A 16,613-nucleotide genomic window follows, 5' to 3' on the forward strand; every position below is an offset into this window, starting at 1 on the left:
CTGACCCTTTCTGCCTCCTGCTTCCACCCTTACAAATGTTTGTGATGTCATTGGACCCACCTGGATAAACCAGGACACTCTCCCTGTTTTAAGGTCAGCAGATTAGCTTCCTGAATTCCATCTGCAACTTTCTTTCTTTCTTTTGAGACAGGGTTTCACTCTGTTGCCCAGGCTGGAGTACAGTGGAGCAATCATGGCTCACTGCAGCCTTAACAACAACTGGGCTCAAGTGATCCTCCTGCTTCAGCCTCCTGCGTAGCCGGGACTACAGGCACATGCCACAACAACCTTCAAATTTTATTTTTTGTAGAGATGGTGTTTCCCTATGTTGCTCAGGGAAGTCTTGAACTCCTGGGCTCAAGTGATAATCCCACTTTGGCCTCCAAAAGTGCTGGGATTATAGGCGTAAGCCACCATGCCTGGCCCACAGGCAGCCTTAATTCCCTTTTGCCATGTAACCCACATATTCACAACTTCTGGGGATTGTGATATGGACACAGTGCCTCCCACGCCCACTTTACCTTCAGGGTGAGGTCTTGGCCTGAAAAGCAATGCAGAACAATGGCCTATCCTTTCATGGTATCTACCTTTAATCATGGGGAAAAGCCTTTAAAAATTAGGCAAGGGAATTAAAATCATCACGATAAGTAAAAGCAGGCAAGGAACTTGCTGGAGGAGAAGAACAGAGATAGAATAAGGCAGAAGTGTCTATGTATGTGGGGGTGGGAGTCAAAAGGGGCAGTGGTGATTGAGAAATAAACAGACATGAATTGCTTATTTAAGGCTTGAACCTGATGTCATGATAGAAATGGTGGTGGTCTCGAAAGGGGCCATGGGGTGGGGCCACAGAAGAGACACGGCCCCAGCTGCATGTTGGCCATACTCAGGCTGGCGAGGAAACCAGCACTGTCCTGCAGCTGGAAGAACCTCAGTGGTCTTTGGGGATGAGCCCTGAACCTCAAGTGAAGAAGTGTGAGTTCTAGCCCAGGTTTCTGCCATGGCGAGTGAGTCACGCATGTGGGCCTCTCATCCCTCCTCAGTAAACCGGGGGCTGGTCTAGATGACCCCAAGGCTCTCACATTCATTTCCGCACTCCTGTTCTCTGCTGGGCTTCTGGGACATTGGTTAGTGTGGCCTTTTGTCAGGCACATGCCGGGACTGGGGCTGTGCAGATAATGTGGAAGGGCCCCTGGCTCCCTGTTCCCACTGGAGCCTGCTCTACAGAAGGAACCCCTTGGACATTGCCATCCTGGGCTTCAGCACTCAGAACTGCTTGTTCTTTGTAGCCATCCCAGCTCTCTCTGTCACGTGAGCCCCTGTCTTCAGCTGAATCACTATGGTGAGGTGTGTGAGCTTTGACAACAGGTGGGGAATGACATGCAGTCCCCCTGACCCAAAGGAGACTGAAACGAAGAACCTCTTGGCCAGGCCACTACGGTGTCATGGTGTCCCACAGCCGCTTCACCAGCTGCCCCTTGTCATGGCCACGGGCCCAGACCTAGTTCCTTCTCAGGGATAGGGGGTTGGGGCCCCTGCCTGCCCTCAGAGCCCTACCACCAGTGTTGGGCACTGGGGCTAGGCTGGAGCTGGGCTCCGAGCCCAGAGCTGGTGGTGGTTTCCAGGCCTGTGGGAGGGTGACAGTGAGGCTGTGTTGCAGCTGTGGACTTTTACCGCACAAGTTTATTTAAATAAAAGTGAACACATATGCAGGCTGGTGCCTGAGGGGCAGGGGGTGGGCAGGGTGGGTGGGAAGCAGACAGACAATGGGGTCCAGGCAGAGTCTGTGTGGTGAACCAGGCTGCTGGAGGGAGTGGCTGGGGGCCTCAGGGCAGCAGTGGGCTTCGGTGCTGGGGCAGGGGGCCTTGGGTGGGTGAGCCTGGTGCCAGGAGGTCATTTCCATCCCTCACATGCCCCCCTCCCTCTCCCTGACCCCCTGGGCCTACGGCACTACCTCCTCAGCCCCCTCTCCCTCTCCTGACATCAGCCTTCCCCTCAGTTACTGAGAAGCCAAAAGACAAAATAAATTAGAATGGGTGAGTCCAGCCCCAGCCCCCAGCCATGGGGAAGGGAAGCCAAGCCAGGCACACTGCCCCGAGCCCGTGCTGTCAGCTCTGGAAAAGAACAGGTAAAGTGCAAGGAGAATCCAGTAAGTAAAAATATACCAATGACTTTGTCAAATACACAGCTGCTGGCTGTCGGGAGCAGGTGGCTGGCTGGGGCGGGTGGCAGCAGCACCCTGGGAAATGTTGGGTGACACAACAGAGAGACAACAGAAATAAATAGGGTGGGTGTGGACAGGGGTCCCGCCAACTGGGCCAGCGCCACCCAGGACGGGCTTCTGCCTGCTTTCCGGCCCCATGCCCCCAAGCCCCGCTCGTCTGGCTCCCCAGTGCTGCGGCACTGACACAAAGCACCCGGCCGACCGTGTTAGGAAAGGACTATAATGTGGGAGTGGAGCAGGGAGGGAGGCATGGGGAAGCCGTGCAGTCAGCCAGGGCTGCGGCCACCCTCAGTATTCGTCCTGGTCTTCTTGTTGATGCTCTTCAATCTCATCGTCCTCAGGGGGTGCGAATCCTTCCTGGAGGGTGGGAAGGAGAGGAAAGTGGTGGGCCAGGCAGGCCAGTCAGGGCTTCTCAGGTTCTGTAGGCAGCTGAAGAGCAAGGGGTCAAGAGCCTGGGAGCCCTGCTAATAGGTGACCCTGGGCTAGTAACTTTACCTCTCTCTCATCAGTAAATTTTCTCCACGGTCCCTTCTGGCCCTATCACACTTCTGGTCTTAGGGCCAGGCCAGACTGGGGAGTGCCCAATGGGCCTGGGAGTGCTCACCTCCGTTGCATAGAGGATGCCAATGATGCCTGAGATAACAGGGCTGTTTTCACTTTCATGCTCCTGGCAGATGAGCTCGATGTCACGAAGTTTGCTGAAGTAGAAGTCACGTTCCTTCTCCAGCCCATCCACTGTCAGCTTCAAGTCCACCAGCTGCTTGTGACAAAGTGGTGTCAAGTCAGAGGTCCCCACCTCAGGCTCCCCTGCCTGCCCTTTCTTGTCCCTGCAGACACCCCAAGGGCCTGGCTTTGGTGACAGGGCTATCTCAGCTACCCTTACCCATCCCACTCACCTGTTGGTTGAGTTCAAGAATTTGGGCATCAGTCTCATGGCCACCATTTCGGGCTGATGGAGGATTCTTCCGGAGAATGCAGGGGGGGGCCACGTTGCTCAGCCGGCCAGAGGTCTGCATGTTTTTTGGGCCTGTGGGGGACGTCCTCTGTGGAACTGCCCAGAGGGAAAGAGTCAGGTGAGTCCACGTGAGCCCACAGCACACGCGGCAGGAGACAGCCTGGTGTGAGGACTGCGGGGGCAGGCCCATGCGACAGGCAGGCACTCTTACCCCCCTGCCCCCACCCCAGGAAGGCCATCTACAGCTAGGCCCCGAGCCTTGGCCACATGGACACTCCAGCAGCTGGGCAGCCGTTTGGCAAGCCTGGGACAGCAGAAACTATAAGGAACTAAAGAAGGTATGAGGTGTTGGGGCCGGGAGAGAGTTGGCCTGAGGGATAGAGGAGAGAATATAGGACGGCAAATTTGGGGAAGTGGAGTTGGAACGGTTCGGGTCCCTCTCATACTGATAGCTAGAGGAAAGGCAGCTGGCACAGGGCCTTTCCTAACAGAAGCCCCAGCCCAAAGCCATCGTCTCTGGGTGGCTGTCCCTCCTGGGGCCCTATGTCAGGATGGGCTCTGTTGCCCTCTGCTGGGCTGGACCAGGTATCTGTACAGCAGTGGCCAAATCAGGGACCCCAGCTCCTCCCCAGCGCAGCCAGCATGCCGTGGCGAACTGCTCACTAGTGACTGCACCTCCCTAGACAGAGCGGGCTGTTTCTAGTGCGAAGCAAGCAGGCGGGCGAGTGGGGCAGGCCCAGGCAGAACGGCAGTGCAGACAGAGGAGGTGGCTCTGCTATGACGGGGTCCGACGCGGGCTGGGGCTGCTTCTCTCCCTTCCCCTCCCAACGCTGCTGCTTCCCAAAGGCCCTATTGCTTCTCTCCCTTCCCCTCCAGGACTCAGACAAAGCCTCGTTTCTAGAGACTCATCTTTTGAGGACTTAGGACTGTTGGGCCTTTGGAGTAGGGAAAGGTGTGATCCAGCTTGGTAACTCCTGCTCTGGCCATCCAGTGGGCAGGGGGCAAGAAGGGGCTGTGGTGCTGGCACCAGGCTCTTGGCCTGGATGCACCTGGATGGAGAAACCAAGTCACCTTGCTGCCCCACCATCTTGAGGCAAACAAGTTAGCTCGTGCTACGAAACAAAGTGTCTTGGGCCTCCTACCCCAGCTGCCACCATGGCTGGTGCTGGTGGCTCTCCTCTTGGAGCAATTTGTGGAGCTCTCTCACCCACTACTTTCACTCCCCCGGTCTAAGCGGCCAGCAGGCGGCGTCATCTGAACTCCGTGATAACAAGTCTCCTCCAGGCTGGCAGGGCCGGGCCGTGGCCCAGGGGGCATTCCTGGCTGTAGAGGCCTGCCGGCCCGGCCCCCCATGCTCCCTCCCCCGGCTCGGGCACGTTACCTGCTGTGCCAATGAGTTTCTTGGATTTGTTGAAGATCTGATCACCTGGGTTAGGAGGTGGCGCTACGTCCTGGCCCTGCCGCGCCAGCAGAGGGTTGTAATCCTTTCCATCATAGTTTGCGTCAAAGAATTTCTTAAACCACTGAATAAACTCAAAATTATCTTGGAATTTTCCTTTCACTAATTTCTCTACAGGAATGATCTGAAATAGACCACATAAGCAGAGTACTTTAGCCACCTGCTGCTGTAGGGCCGCCTTTCTCTGCTGAGGGCCACTGCTCTCAGGAAAGCCAGCCCCTGGGCTGCAGCGTCCTCCACCTTCTCCACTTGCCCCCCTCCCACGGCACCACAGCAGACAGGTAGGCTGGCAGGCCCTGGTCTCAGATCCAGAGGCATCCCTTCTCTACAGGCACCGTGTGGAAGAACTGTGTGGGGAGGTGTCCCTCGGCTCTACTGCCTGTGTGTGGGCTGGGGGTCTGCAGCCACCGAGGCAGGAGAGTGAGCAAAGACACTTTCTTGGGCCCTACAGAGACAGAGAGAGGTGGAACTTCACAGGAGCGGTACACAGAGCTCAGTGCTAGGGTGGGCAGGGTCCAGAGAGGAGGAAGGGAAAGGACTGTTGTCATGATGGGATGGCAAGTGTTGTGGGCTCTTCCATTGTGCCTTGAAAAGGGGGAAAATTCCCTCTGGAGAGTTGGGAGGTGGAGGGAGGCGCGAGCACTGGAATGACCCCAGGAGCCCCAGTTGCCCGGGCTGATGGGTCCTCTTCTTCCCCAGGGTCACACTGCTCCTCGGGCCCCTCCCCGGAGCGCAGGCACCTACTTTGTCAACACCCATCTTCTTGAAAGCTGCTTGCAGCACCTTGAAGTTGTGGATGTATTCATGCTCTAGTTTGGCCTGGAACTTCACTTTCCTCAAGTGCACACAGCCAGGGAAGAGCATGTCCATGAACTGGCAGTAGGCTGCCCCTGTGGAGAAGGACAGCTGGCTGAGGGTTCTCGCTGCTCTCCTTCTGTGGGCTGCTCTCTCACTTCCCCAAACCCCATCTCCTCTTCTCTCTCCTTGTTCTGAGGCTGGGGCCAGTCCTACTTTCAGGATAGACATGGCCAGAATCCCCCCAGCTTTCCACGAAGAAGAGCGATGACTATTTATTGATGCACATTATGTACCAGTACCACATCACACACTGCATGTAGGTAGGGTAATCCCAATAGCAACTCTAGTTACTTGGTGATATTGTCTCCATCTTATGGATGGGAAAACTGAGGCCTAAGGCAGCAGAGTGAATTGCCCAAGGTTGCACCACCAGAAGAGCTGAGAGCTGGACCCAGAGAGATGAGGTCAGACTTGTGGCTCTGCCGCCATCCTGGCTCTCAGCTCCCCGCTCCTCCTTTCCCTGCAGTCCTTCACGGTGCCTCTCCTGCTCTTCTCTTTCCCTGCTTCCATTTCTTGACTTCAGCTCCAGATAGTCTGACTGGTTCAGGGCCTCCAGCTCTCCTCCTTAGTCTAGTCACAAGCTACAGCCATGGGCTGCATAATGATGGTTTGGTCAGCGATGAACCACATATATGATGGTGATCCCATAGGATTATAATACCATCTTTTTATTATACCTTTTTTATGTTTAGGTGTGTTTAGATGTGCAAATACTTACCATGTGTTAAAACTGTCTGCCGTATTTAGTACAGAAACATGCTGTGCTTGTTTTTAGCCTAGGAGTAGTAGGCTATACCATATAGCCGAGGAATGTAGTAGGTTACGCCATCCAGGTTTGTGTAAATACACTCTGTGATGTTCACACAACAACAGCATCGCCTAAGGATGCATTTCTCTGGGCACATCAGTCATTCAGCCATGCATGACTGTATATTCCCTGCCGTGGCTGCTCTGCCTTCTGACCTTTCTTTCCTTTCCTTCCGGCAGGGCCACTTCCCATATTCCCAGCCTCCTACCTGAACAGAGCTGTTCTATCTTGGTATAGTTGAGGTGCAGGGAGTCGTTGACCCATGCAAGCATATCATGGCGACTCAGATTTTCACTGGTCACAGATGTGGAGTACACATTGACGGCCATACCCCAGCTGGAAAGCAAGAAAAATGGTGAGGTCAGCACTGGGGCCTCATGCAGCTCCTTAGCTGTCACGAGACACGGGCTGTATGATCCTGGGAAGTAAGAAACATTCCCTCCAGATTGCCCTCACAGTTTACCCCCAGAGGGAGGGTCTTTATTCCTTAGACATTTCGTGAGCATCTACTATATGCTAGATGTGCGCCAGGAGCCAGTAATTCCAAGTTAATTAAGATATGGCCTCTGCCTTGAGGCATTTACAGACAGGCAGATCCCCTCAGTAGGGAGCGATGGGGCAGTGAAACAGGCACATAAACGTTCAGGGACAGCACAAAGAAGGGCGTAAGCGTATCTGCTGGGCAGGGTCAGTAAAGGCTTCAGAAAAGAGATGTTGGAGCCTGAAAAGAATAGGAATTTTCCAGACATAAAAAGGGATGGGTGGAAGGTATTTGACTTTGGTATGGGGGGATGTTCTGGAACAGGGTCTAGCAAGAACAAAGGCAGAGCTTATTCTGGGCACTCTGAGTTGTGGAGCAGGCCCAGGGAGCAGATTTTTCTGTTGGGGTGTGGCACAATGAGGTTGGCAGGGACAGGTTGCCAGGGCCTTGTTTACCAGGAGGAGGAATCTGGACTTTCTGTTTGGATGACGGGAAACCATTAGAGGGTTTCAGCAGACAGTAACCTGACCAGATTTGTGTTTTAGAAAGCCAGCTAACCTTTGCCTCTGTTCTGACTTCAGATTCCATATTCCTGTGGCTGACGCAGACGCATCTAAATTCTGCTTGTCCACAACCTTCCCTTAGAATATGCTTCTGCCTCCTGTATTCATTATCCCAGTGAATGTCACCACCAGCCATCAATCACCACCTTAGAAAGCTGCGGGGTCATCTCAGACAGCCTACTCTCCCTCATGCACCTATTAATTCTCATTCCTCAAGTCCTGGAACCCCCCCTCCCCAATCCACCCCGTTCTGCTTACCTTCAGGATTTATGCATACCGTTGTCCCTTGGTATTCATGAGGGAATTTGTTCCAGAACCTCTCCATGTACCAAAGTCAATGCACAGTCAAGTCCCTTATATAAAATGATGTAGTATTTACAGTTAACCTACACAACCCTCCTGTATGATTTAAATCCTCTCTAGATTACTTATAATACCTACTACCATGTCACTTCGATGTAAATAGTTGTTATACTGTATTGTTTGGGAAATCATGACACGAAAAAAAAGTCTGTAGGCGATGCAACAATCCTTTTTATTTCCTGAATATTTTTGATTGGTATTTGACTGAATCCACAGATGTGGAACCCACAGATGTGGAGGGCTGACTGTATTTTCTCTCTAGCCCAGGCTGGCAGGAGCCTCCTGAAAGGCCTTCTAGCCTTCAGTCTCCCCCTCCTCCTAATCCATCCTTGACACTGCTGTCGTCAGAATCTAGCTAAAAGCGGGCCTGGTCACCCCCCTCCCCCACTCGAAGTCCTTTCAGCCAGCAGTCGTAAAAGAGACACTCCTTGGCTGAATTTGCCTTGCAGACTTAAACTGTTTAGCACTCATAGTGCTGGAAACAGTTTTGAATTAGTGCCCAATATTTTAAAGTTGAGATGTTTAACAACTTGGGATTTCTGGCTTCTTTTGGCCACTCTGACCCTATGCTCCCGCACTGAAACCAGCAGTTGGCGTGGAGCCAGCAGTGAGCCTCCTTCCCACCCCACAGAGGCCAGGGCTCAGTTGCTGCTGCTGACTTGCGCTGTTAAGAAGAGGAGGACATAATTCTTGTAATCAGTTCTTTATCAGAAATGGAGAAACAAGATAGGTCAAAAGGACTGTGTTTTCCGAGAATTGTGAGGACATGTGTTTCTGGAGTGAGCGAAGAATATTTCTCCAGGTTTAATATGTCAAGTGTCTCTGTGAAATAAGAATACATCTTACACACCCTATATTCTTACAGGAAGAATATTTCCCTATCTGTTGCAGGCATCTGCTGTTATCATGTGACTCCTCCCGACCACTTATCAAACTCATAAGGGGACCCCACCTCTTCAGCCTCATCTCCCACTTTGCTCCCCCATTTAGGAGCCATAGGCAGCTTCCTACTCACCCTCTCTCTGGAATGCTGTCCCCACCCGAAAGTTCATTCTCTGCTCCATGGTTCTCAACTGTGGCCCCAGACCTGCAGCACTGGGACTATATGGGGATCAGCCAGTTAAAAATTCCAATTCTCTTGCCCTCCCCCAGACCTACTAAATGAGAAACTGCCTTTGACCAAGAGGCCCGGAGGATCTGCAGGCATGGTCCTGTTTTGAGCAGTACTGCTTTACAGAGGGAGGCTCAGCAAGGCATCTGCAGAGCTGTGTGCCCCTCACGTTCCCACCCCTGACCCCAAGCACATAGGACGGAGCACGTTTAACTTAAATGAATGCTTTGAAGAAAAATCATGAGAGAAAACCCTCCTCTTTATTCCTAGTTCTTCCTCCTTTGAAAAATAAACCTTGTCCTTCATTGCCCAGCAAAGGGAGGCCAGGTGGGGCCAAAAAGCCAAGAGAAACAGAAATGAATTATTGTCATGGGAGCTCCTAAAGACTCAGGACCTGGCAATTTCAGAGTTTTCCGAGGGTAATGTTGACTGCATTTGAGTCTCCTCCTCCACAACGGCTCTGCGCCCACTGCCCTGCATCTTGGCCCTTGCGCTTACCACTGGACTTTTAAATGCCTGTGCCCCGTGTCGGAAGTGCCTTGAAGCCAAGAGTGGGGTATCCAGGCCTGTCACAGGCAAGACGTTCAGTAACGCTGAACAACTGAGTGATGCCTTGTGTCCTCTCCTCTTTCTAAATCGTGTCTCATCACCTTCTGGCCTGGGTCCCCCTGCCATCCCCCCGCCATCCCCCCTCCACCGGCTTCAGCCTCAGGACTCTACTTTAGCTCCAGGAGACTTTCTCTGACCCCTCTGTGGGAGGCATATGCCTGTGATCCTACAGCACCCTGGGCATGGCTCTTCATGGCATCCCACACGGTCTCTTGAAATCATGTGTGTGAGACCTGGTGTGGTGGCTCATGCCTGTAATGCCAGCACTTTGGGAGGCTGAGGGGGGCCGATCACCTAAGCCAGGAGTTCGAGACAAGCCTGGCCAACATGGCAAAACCCCGTCTCTACTAAAAATACAAAAATTAGCCAGGTGTGTAATCCTAGCTACTAGGGAGGCTGAGGCAGGAGAATTGCTTGAACCCGGAGGTGGAGGTTGCTGTGAGCCAAGATCATGCCACTGCACTCCAGCCTGGGTGACAGAGCCAGACTCTGTCTCAAAAAAAAAAAAAAAAAAAAAAAAAAAAATTATTGTGTGCCTGCCCCTTCCACCTGACTGTAAGCTCTTCAATGGCCAGGTTGTGTTCCATTCACTTTCGGGTTCCACGCCAGTTCTTGGTGGATAATAACTGCCTAACCATATTGGTGGAGTGGAATTGCAGACCGGAGTTAGGGGAGTGTTTCCCAGTTCCCAGGACACACCTAAAGTAACAGGAGGAGGAGTGGATGGATGGATGGACGCTAAGCTTGCCGAAGGGGCAGAGTGGGTAGGGTCAAGGAAAGGGCATCTAATTTTGATGAGTATTATTATGTTGTGAACTGCAATAAATTGAAAAGATTTGCCCCTGTCCTCAAGGAGTTCATAATCTTATTGCGGAGAGTAATGCACCCATGAGAACAGTATAACCAAATGCCCAAAAGTGTGCTGGAAACAGCAAGTGCCACAGGAATCGGGAAGGGGAGGGCACGCAGAGGTAGAGAGAGGGATGTGAATGGCCCCAGGGCCAGAGTGGTCAGACTCTGCCAGGTCCCCAGGGAGGATGAAGAGGACGGCCAGGAGCTGGTACAGAGAGCACCAGCTATTCCGGGAACTGTCCAGAATGACTCTGCAAGAGCGTTCCACAGGCTCAGAGACTCATTCCTTATGAGGCCCCTGGGGCAGAGTGATTCTGGGCCAGCTGTGGCTGACAGGCCTCAGAGAGGCTGGTCTGGTTTGGGGTGGTTCTGGGCGCAAGAAGTAGTCTTAGGTTGGTCCTGGGAGTTCCCGAGTCACTTTAGGGATTCTGTTTTGTTTAAAGTATATGAATTTCAAGGACTGACTACTGAAGAAAAGGAAAGGCAATGGTCTTAGTCCAAACATATCCTCCAGTTTTTGACTGAAATTGTTTGAGCCTCAAGGGTCTTCCAGCCTGAGGGCAGCTTTCCTGGTTCCACAGGACTGGACCTGCTAATGGTTCAGGCCTCCTTCATGCATTGCAGAGGTTCTTTACTAGGAGAGTCCACCGGCTTCTCCTGCAGAGACTTCAAGAGGCTAGAGTGTAGCCCAAGTGTGTGTGTATAAAATATATTATATATACATTACATGTTATATGCACATATTTTACACACACACACACACATATATATACATAATTTTAAAGAATACCCCAGGTGATTCTGGTGCACAGCCACATATGAGAACCACAGCCTTCATTTGATATGCATACTTAGCCGGGATTTACTGGCTTTTGTTGCAATGGCAAAGGCTGGAACGTTGGGATGTTCCGCCACTTATCTGGGGGGAAAATGCTAGCCAGTCCTTGGTACACAGCGAAAATCTCCAGTTTCCCTAGAGTTTAGAACGCAACTAAAGGCCTTGCTTTTAGGGCTTCTAAGAGTCACTAAGAGCCACATAGCTACTTGAAAAATGACCAGGTCTTCTCAGCATTGACCCAGTTTTGTCAATGCCTGATGACGGGAGGGTATTTTCCACACCTTTGGTCTGACTCTAGGGTCCCATGAGTGCAGCAGTGCCTGTGCGAAGGAAGCTGGAAAAAATGGCTCCTTTCAGGGCCCAGCAATGAATCATTCTGTTACCCACTATGGGGCTTCTGGGGAAGCAGGTAGCTAGTTGCAGGAACAGAGCCTCAGTCCCCACTCAGGATTCACTCAGGTCCTCTCAAGTGGGGCTACACTCTGCCCTAGTGGGGGTCCATTTGGCTCAGGAGGACTCATCCAGGGCACCCAGAGGTCTCTGCAGGAATTCTCTGCTGCATTTGCTAGGGCAGCATGAAGAAACAGCCTCCTTGTTTCCTTATCCCTCATCACACTGGGGAGGGCGGGATGCCCTTTTAATTTTCCTCTCCTAGCTTTGGCTCTGTAAATAGAACTAAACATGGCCAGCAGGTGGCACCCAGGTCCTGAGCAAAAACTCCTTTAAATGTATCCCTCATCCTCCAACCCCCCTTTCCAGAGCTCAATTTAGAGCCCAAATTGGGAGCCTCTAAGAGCTGGGCTGGCTGAGGGGCCTGGAGCATTGGGGCTGTTCTAAGATCCTAGACTGAACTGAGCCAGCCTCCGTATCCCCCAAAACCACAGTTTGAACTCACCAAACAGGTCCAACTTCTGATTGCACTGGGGGTTGACTTGGGCCTGGACTCACACCAGACCAGCTGCTGGGGGCAGAGGTGTATAAAGTATTTGCCCAAGCATCAGGGTCTAAGTGGACCAGCTGCCTCCAATTACAGCAAAGACATAACCTGATGAAACTCTTAATAATAACGCACTTGTTCCCAAGAGCTCCTTCACCTCCCCAGAGTGAATGGTAGGTAGCCACTCGGAGTGGGCAGGCTCTGTCCCAAGAGATGTAGTAGCAGTGTCTTCCAACCCCATCCACATGTTTCTACCATGATCTTTGGCACACGTGACTGTTAGGAGAAACAGACCCTGATTGGATTGTGGCATGTCACCATCCAGGCAGATCCACATTCGAGGATCAGACTGACAACGTGGCCTTGGGGAATGCCTGCTCTGCTATCAGGAATGTAGTCAAGGGCAAGAAAAGTTGAGGAGGTTTAATCTGGTGATTTTGCTGAGTCATTTCCTATACTAGGACTATAAGGTTCATGGTGCATTCACCGGCAACTAGGAAAGGCAATTACAGCTCTCACTGTGGAAGGGGAAGCTGCTGGTCATTCTGCAGACTGAGGCCTTAAAAATGGTCATCAAAACAAAATCCCACTAACCCATGGTCAGAAGGGTTTCTAGAGACCATCTGCTTCCTTCCCAGGCAATTAGGACTGCACTTAGATCTAGGCACTTATATTCTTAAATCATAAAGATGGCCAATAAGGCTGCACAACTGAAATTTCACATTCTATTATTTAATGACCTTATCACCAGCCTAAATCTAATTTTGGCTTTTTGTTTTTAAGTCTATCTTCCACAAATATGTCTTAAGGGTAATTTAGGGGCCCTCAGTCTTCTCTAATTCTCTAGATCTCCTTTTACCTCAAGGTTAGCCCTGTTCTGGCTGGTCCCTGAAAGAACTCCCTGCAGTTTCCAGGCCTCCACCCTCTGCCCAGCGTTGCTATGAAAGACACACCAGGTCTATCAGTCCTGAAGGAGGTGGCCAGCATGCCTCCAGCAAGCTCCAAAAAGGTAGTGCTTAAGAACACTGGATCTCCAGGCACGTCACGTGGGTTCAAATCCTAACTGTACCATTTCCTAGCTGTCTGACTTGACTTTAGGTCTCAGTTTCCTCATCTATAAAATGGGGACAGTGACAGCTCTCACCTCACAGAAGAGTTATGAGGATTAAGTGAGCCATGTGTACACAGTGCTGAGCACAGAGCCTGACATTCAGTATGTATTTGGCAAGTGCTGTCAGCGTCACGGGGATAGACAGTAAGAATCTAAGGGCATTTGTTTGAGGAGTAGGTGCCTGACACGCAGCCAGCTTCTGGTCTCTGAGACCACAGAATGGCCAGTCCAGAAGGGAGACAGACTACGGAACTTTTCTCTGCCGCTTTGCCTTGAGACAGCCACATGGTCTTCCCAAAGCTGGGCTCTGACCACAATCCCTCCCCAACTCCCACATAGCCTGCTTTGTAGACGCCATCCTACCGGCCAAGACAACTGGAACAGACGCTGTGGGATCAGAGGAGAGAGAACTCCGCAGAGCCAGCCAACACGTTTCCGGTTCCTGAAGTGGGGCTATGCCCATTGTCACTGGGCTACCCCTTCCTGCCCAGGCCCAAGGGGCTGAAGTCACCTGTTTGGAAAATCTGCAAAATTGCTACCCCTACCCCCGTAAGTCACACATCCAGGTTATTCTGGGCTTGCATGGAGGCAGTATGTGCAGGTGGGGCTGAGGGGTTCTGAGGGGCTGGGGAGCCAGCCAGCGGGTCACAAAGCCCTGGCAGACCCGGCCAATCACCTTCTTCTTATGGCTGAGCAAAGACCTAACTCATCGAGAGGCTCAGCCTCTCAAAGCTGGATTAGTCAATGCAGAGATGGGGCAAGTGGAGTAGTTGCAGGGTTGGCCAGGAGCCCAGCATGCACCCCTTCCCACAGATCCAGGACAGGGATCTGGACAGCTGTGGGTTCAGGTAGGGACAGAAACTCCTCCAGGATTTTGTTCTCACAACATTTTTAGGTCACAACTCTAAGACCCTGATACCTACTGAAGTTCCAGCCACCTAGGTCCTGGATATGTCCTGCTGAATAATGATCTGAACTTTTTTTTTTTTTTGAGACGAGTCTCGCTCTGTCGCCCAGGCTAGAGTGCAGTGGCACGATCTCGGCTCACTGCAAGCTCCGCCTCCTGGGTTCACACCATTCTCCTGCCTCAGCCTCCCGAGAAGCTGGGACTACAGGTGCCTGCCACCACGCCCAGCTAATTTTTTGTATTTTTAGTACAGATGGGGTTTCACCGTGTTAGCCAGGATGGTCTCGATCTCCTGACCTTGTGATCCGCCCGTCTCGGCCTCCCAAAGTGCTGGGATTACAGGCATGAGCCACCGCGCCCGGCGAGATCTAAACTCTTACCAAGGTTCTCCCCAGGCTGGTTGGGATAATGGTGCCACATCCCTGTAGCTGCTAGCCAGGGAAGGAGTCCTTGGGGGAGGTTCTGGCTAGGTTACTTTATCTGACCATAACTTCGAGGGTTAATGGAAACACTGCAGTGTAGTAAACAATTTCTCATCGCTAAAATCAATCAATTTTAGTAGAGTTCATCTAGGTGGGCAGATAGAAAGGCAATCTTTTCTTTCTAAAGGTTCTTTGCTGGAGATCTTTCAGTTCCTCAAACACCTACTTTTTAGGTCAACAAATGTCCATGGAGTCACCCAGCAATCCAAGGCTCTCAGCAGAAGGTAGACAGTGTGACTTGGCTGCAGGCTTTGCCATTTGCTGCCTGTGAGACACAAGCAAGTAGGCGAAGGTATCCAAGCCTCAGTTTTCATGAAGCAGCAGAATGACGGTATGATTGAGCATGGGGCTGTTGAGAGGATAATGGGTACTGCTGGCGGGAGCCAAAGGTTCACCATCGCCCTGCCTTGGGGGCTGAGCAACTTTACTGATAGGCAAGATCACTGACATGGACATATCTGACTCACTGTCTTCTTTCCTGCACCCTGACCCAATTGCCACAGACCCTCTGGTCAGGGTCCTGAGCAGGGAAAGAGCAGGGACAGCCTTGGGTATCCACTCTCTGCTGCCCCAGGCAGAAAAACAGAGCTGTGCTTTTGGAGCGATGTTGCCAATTTCTTTCCTCAATTAATACTGGCTCAGGGCTCAGTGCACAATAGCTGCTCAGTACCTATATATTTATTGAATGAATGAATGACTGAATGGGAGAGGTTAAACTAGGGTTTGGGGGGTTCAGATGACAGGTGGACTCAGAAAGTGTGGTTTTCTGGTTTTGTTTCTCGTTTGTTGACCCTAAGGCGGTACTGTCGGCTACATGGAGAAGGAAGGAGAGGAGAATGCTAGCTGCACTCCCTGGCCACACGCAAACAGATGCAGCACGAAGCCTTGGGAACCTTGGCAAGGGATTTAAACAATCTTCCTCTAATGCATATAACATGGTGCTGCTGGACTTCCCAGAATAGGATTTTAGGATGGTTCCGAGGGTGGAACCTGGTAACTCCTGGGAGCACCTCTCTGCTTGGTCTGCTCTGGGGGTGGGCTGTTGGCCCATCTGTGGCTAGCCTCAGGATAGAGAGGGAAAGGAGCTGCAGCAGCTGCCATGACGTGTTGGGAAGGGAACTGTCATGTTTGCAGCAGCCCTGGTGGGTCTGATGTTTTCTTAATTATCCTTCAAGCTCCAAAAGCACATCCATGTCTCTGGGGACACATACAAGCCATGTCACTTTATGTTCCTTTGGAACGATGTCTTTTTGGACTGTCTTATAGTTGTTGTCCAGGGCCAAGTGATATATCCTAACTCTTCTCTGAAATGTCTGCATCCTGTGAATTGTTTAGCCTACTTTCCCGACCCCAGGCTCAGGCCCCTCTTCTCTGCTCTCGTACCTTCCACCCAACATCCAGTCCCCTCCCAAAATCCTCCCAGTTTTACTTCTGTGCCCTTTTGACAGGGCACAGTCATTTATACTTTAACCTTTCCACCAGAAAGTCGACCTGAAGATGTCCAGGACAAACTAAGTTTCAGTGTTTGTTGAACTCTGTGTGCCCTCTCCAGTAGACTGCCATTCCTCATGGCCTCAGACTCTACCCTACCTGCCTGTCCTGTAGGACTAACCCTATGTGGAGACAGTCAGCCCCTACCCCAGTGGGGACATGCACTGGAGAGCTTCCAGCAGACCTGCAGATAGCTTCTCTCCTGCCCTACCATGGTGCCTGAAATTCCCACCAGAAATGCCACTCTTGTGGATTACAGCATCCAGCTCCAGAAAGCCTTTATTACCTCAATTTTGCTTATGAGGAAATGAAGGCTGAGGATTCCAGTGACTTTTCCAAGTTCAAGATCAACCACTGGCAAGATCAGAGCTGAACCCGGCCAACTGAACCCAAATCCCATGCTCTTTCCACACCGCCACACTGGGGCTGGAAGGACGATTTGATTTTTCGCAGCTCTAGAGCAGGATGACTTGCCCAGATTTCACCCCTTGAGAATTAGGAGGAGGGAAAGGGAATTTCCGAGGTTTTCTTCTTCTTTTTTTTTTTGAGACGGAGTCTCGCTCGCTC

General features: G+C 51.7%; 1 protein-coding gene across 5 annotated transcripts in view; it reads right to left on the minus strand.

The window, feature by feature from the left end:
* Positions 1–1,660: 1,660 nt before the first annotated feature.
* MAPRE3 (microtubule associated protein RP/EB family member 3) overlaps positions 1,661–16,613 on the minus strand; it is a 57,858-nt gene continuing 42,905 nt past the window's right edge. The window contains exons 2-8 of one of the 5 annotated variants that reach the window (XR_013402945.1): positions 6,510–6,637; positions 5,380–5,525; positions 4,603–4,759; positions 3,118–3,272; positions 2,826–2,978; positions 2,058–2,578; positions 1,661–1,814 (exon numbers count right to left, since the gene is read on the minus strand). Coding sequence is in view for 3 of the 5 variants with exons in the window: in XM_028831861.2 (XP_028687694.1) it covers positions 2,510–2,578; positions 2,826–2,978; positions 3,118–3,272; positions 4,558–4,759; positions 5,380–5,525; positions 6,510–6,630 (846 nt within the window). In the remaining 2 variants the exon portion in view is untranslated. Of the gene's footprint in view, positions 2,579–2,825; positions 2,979–3,117; positions 3,273–4,557; positions 4,760–5,379; positions 5,526–6,509; positions 6,638–13,529; positions 13,762–16,613 lie in introns of those variants that run through there. The other 4 variants (XR_013402944.1, XM_028831861.2, XM_028831862.2 and 1 more) reach the window with 4 other exon arrangements.

The sequence above is a fragment of the Macaca mulatta genome, chromosome 13 (assembly GCF_049350105.2).
Source record: "Macaca mulatta isolate MMU2019108-1 chromosome 13, T2T-MMU8v2.0, whole genome shotgun sequence".
Lineage (NCBI taxonomy): Eukaryota > Metazoa > Chordata > Mammalia > Primates > Cercopithecidae > Macaca > Macaca mulatta.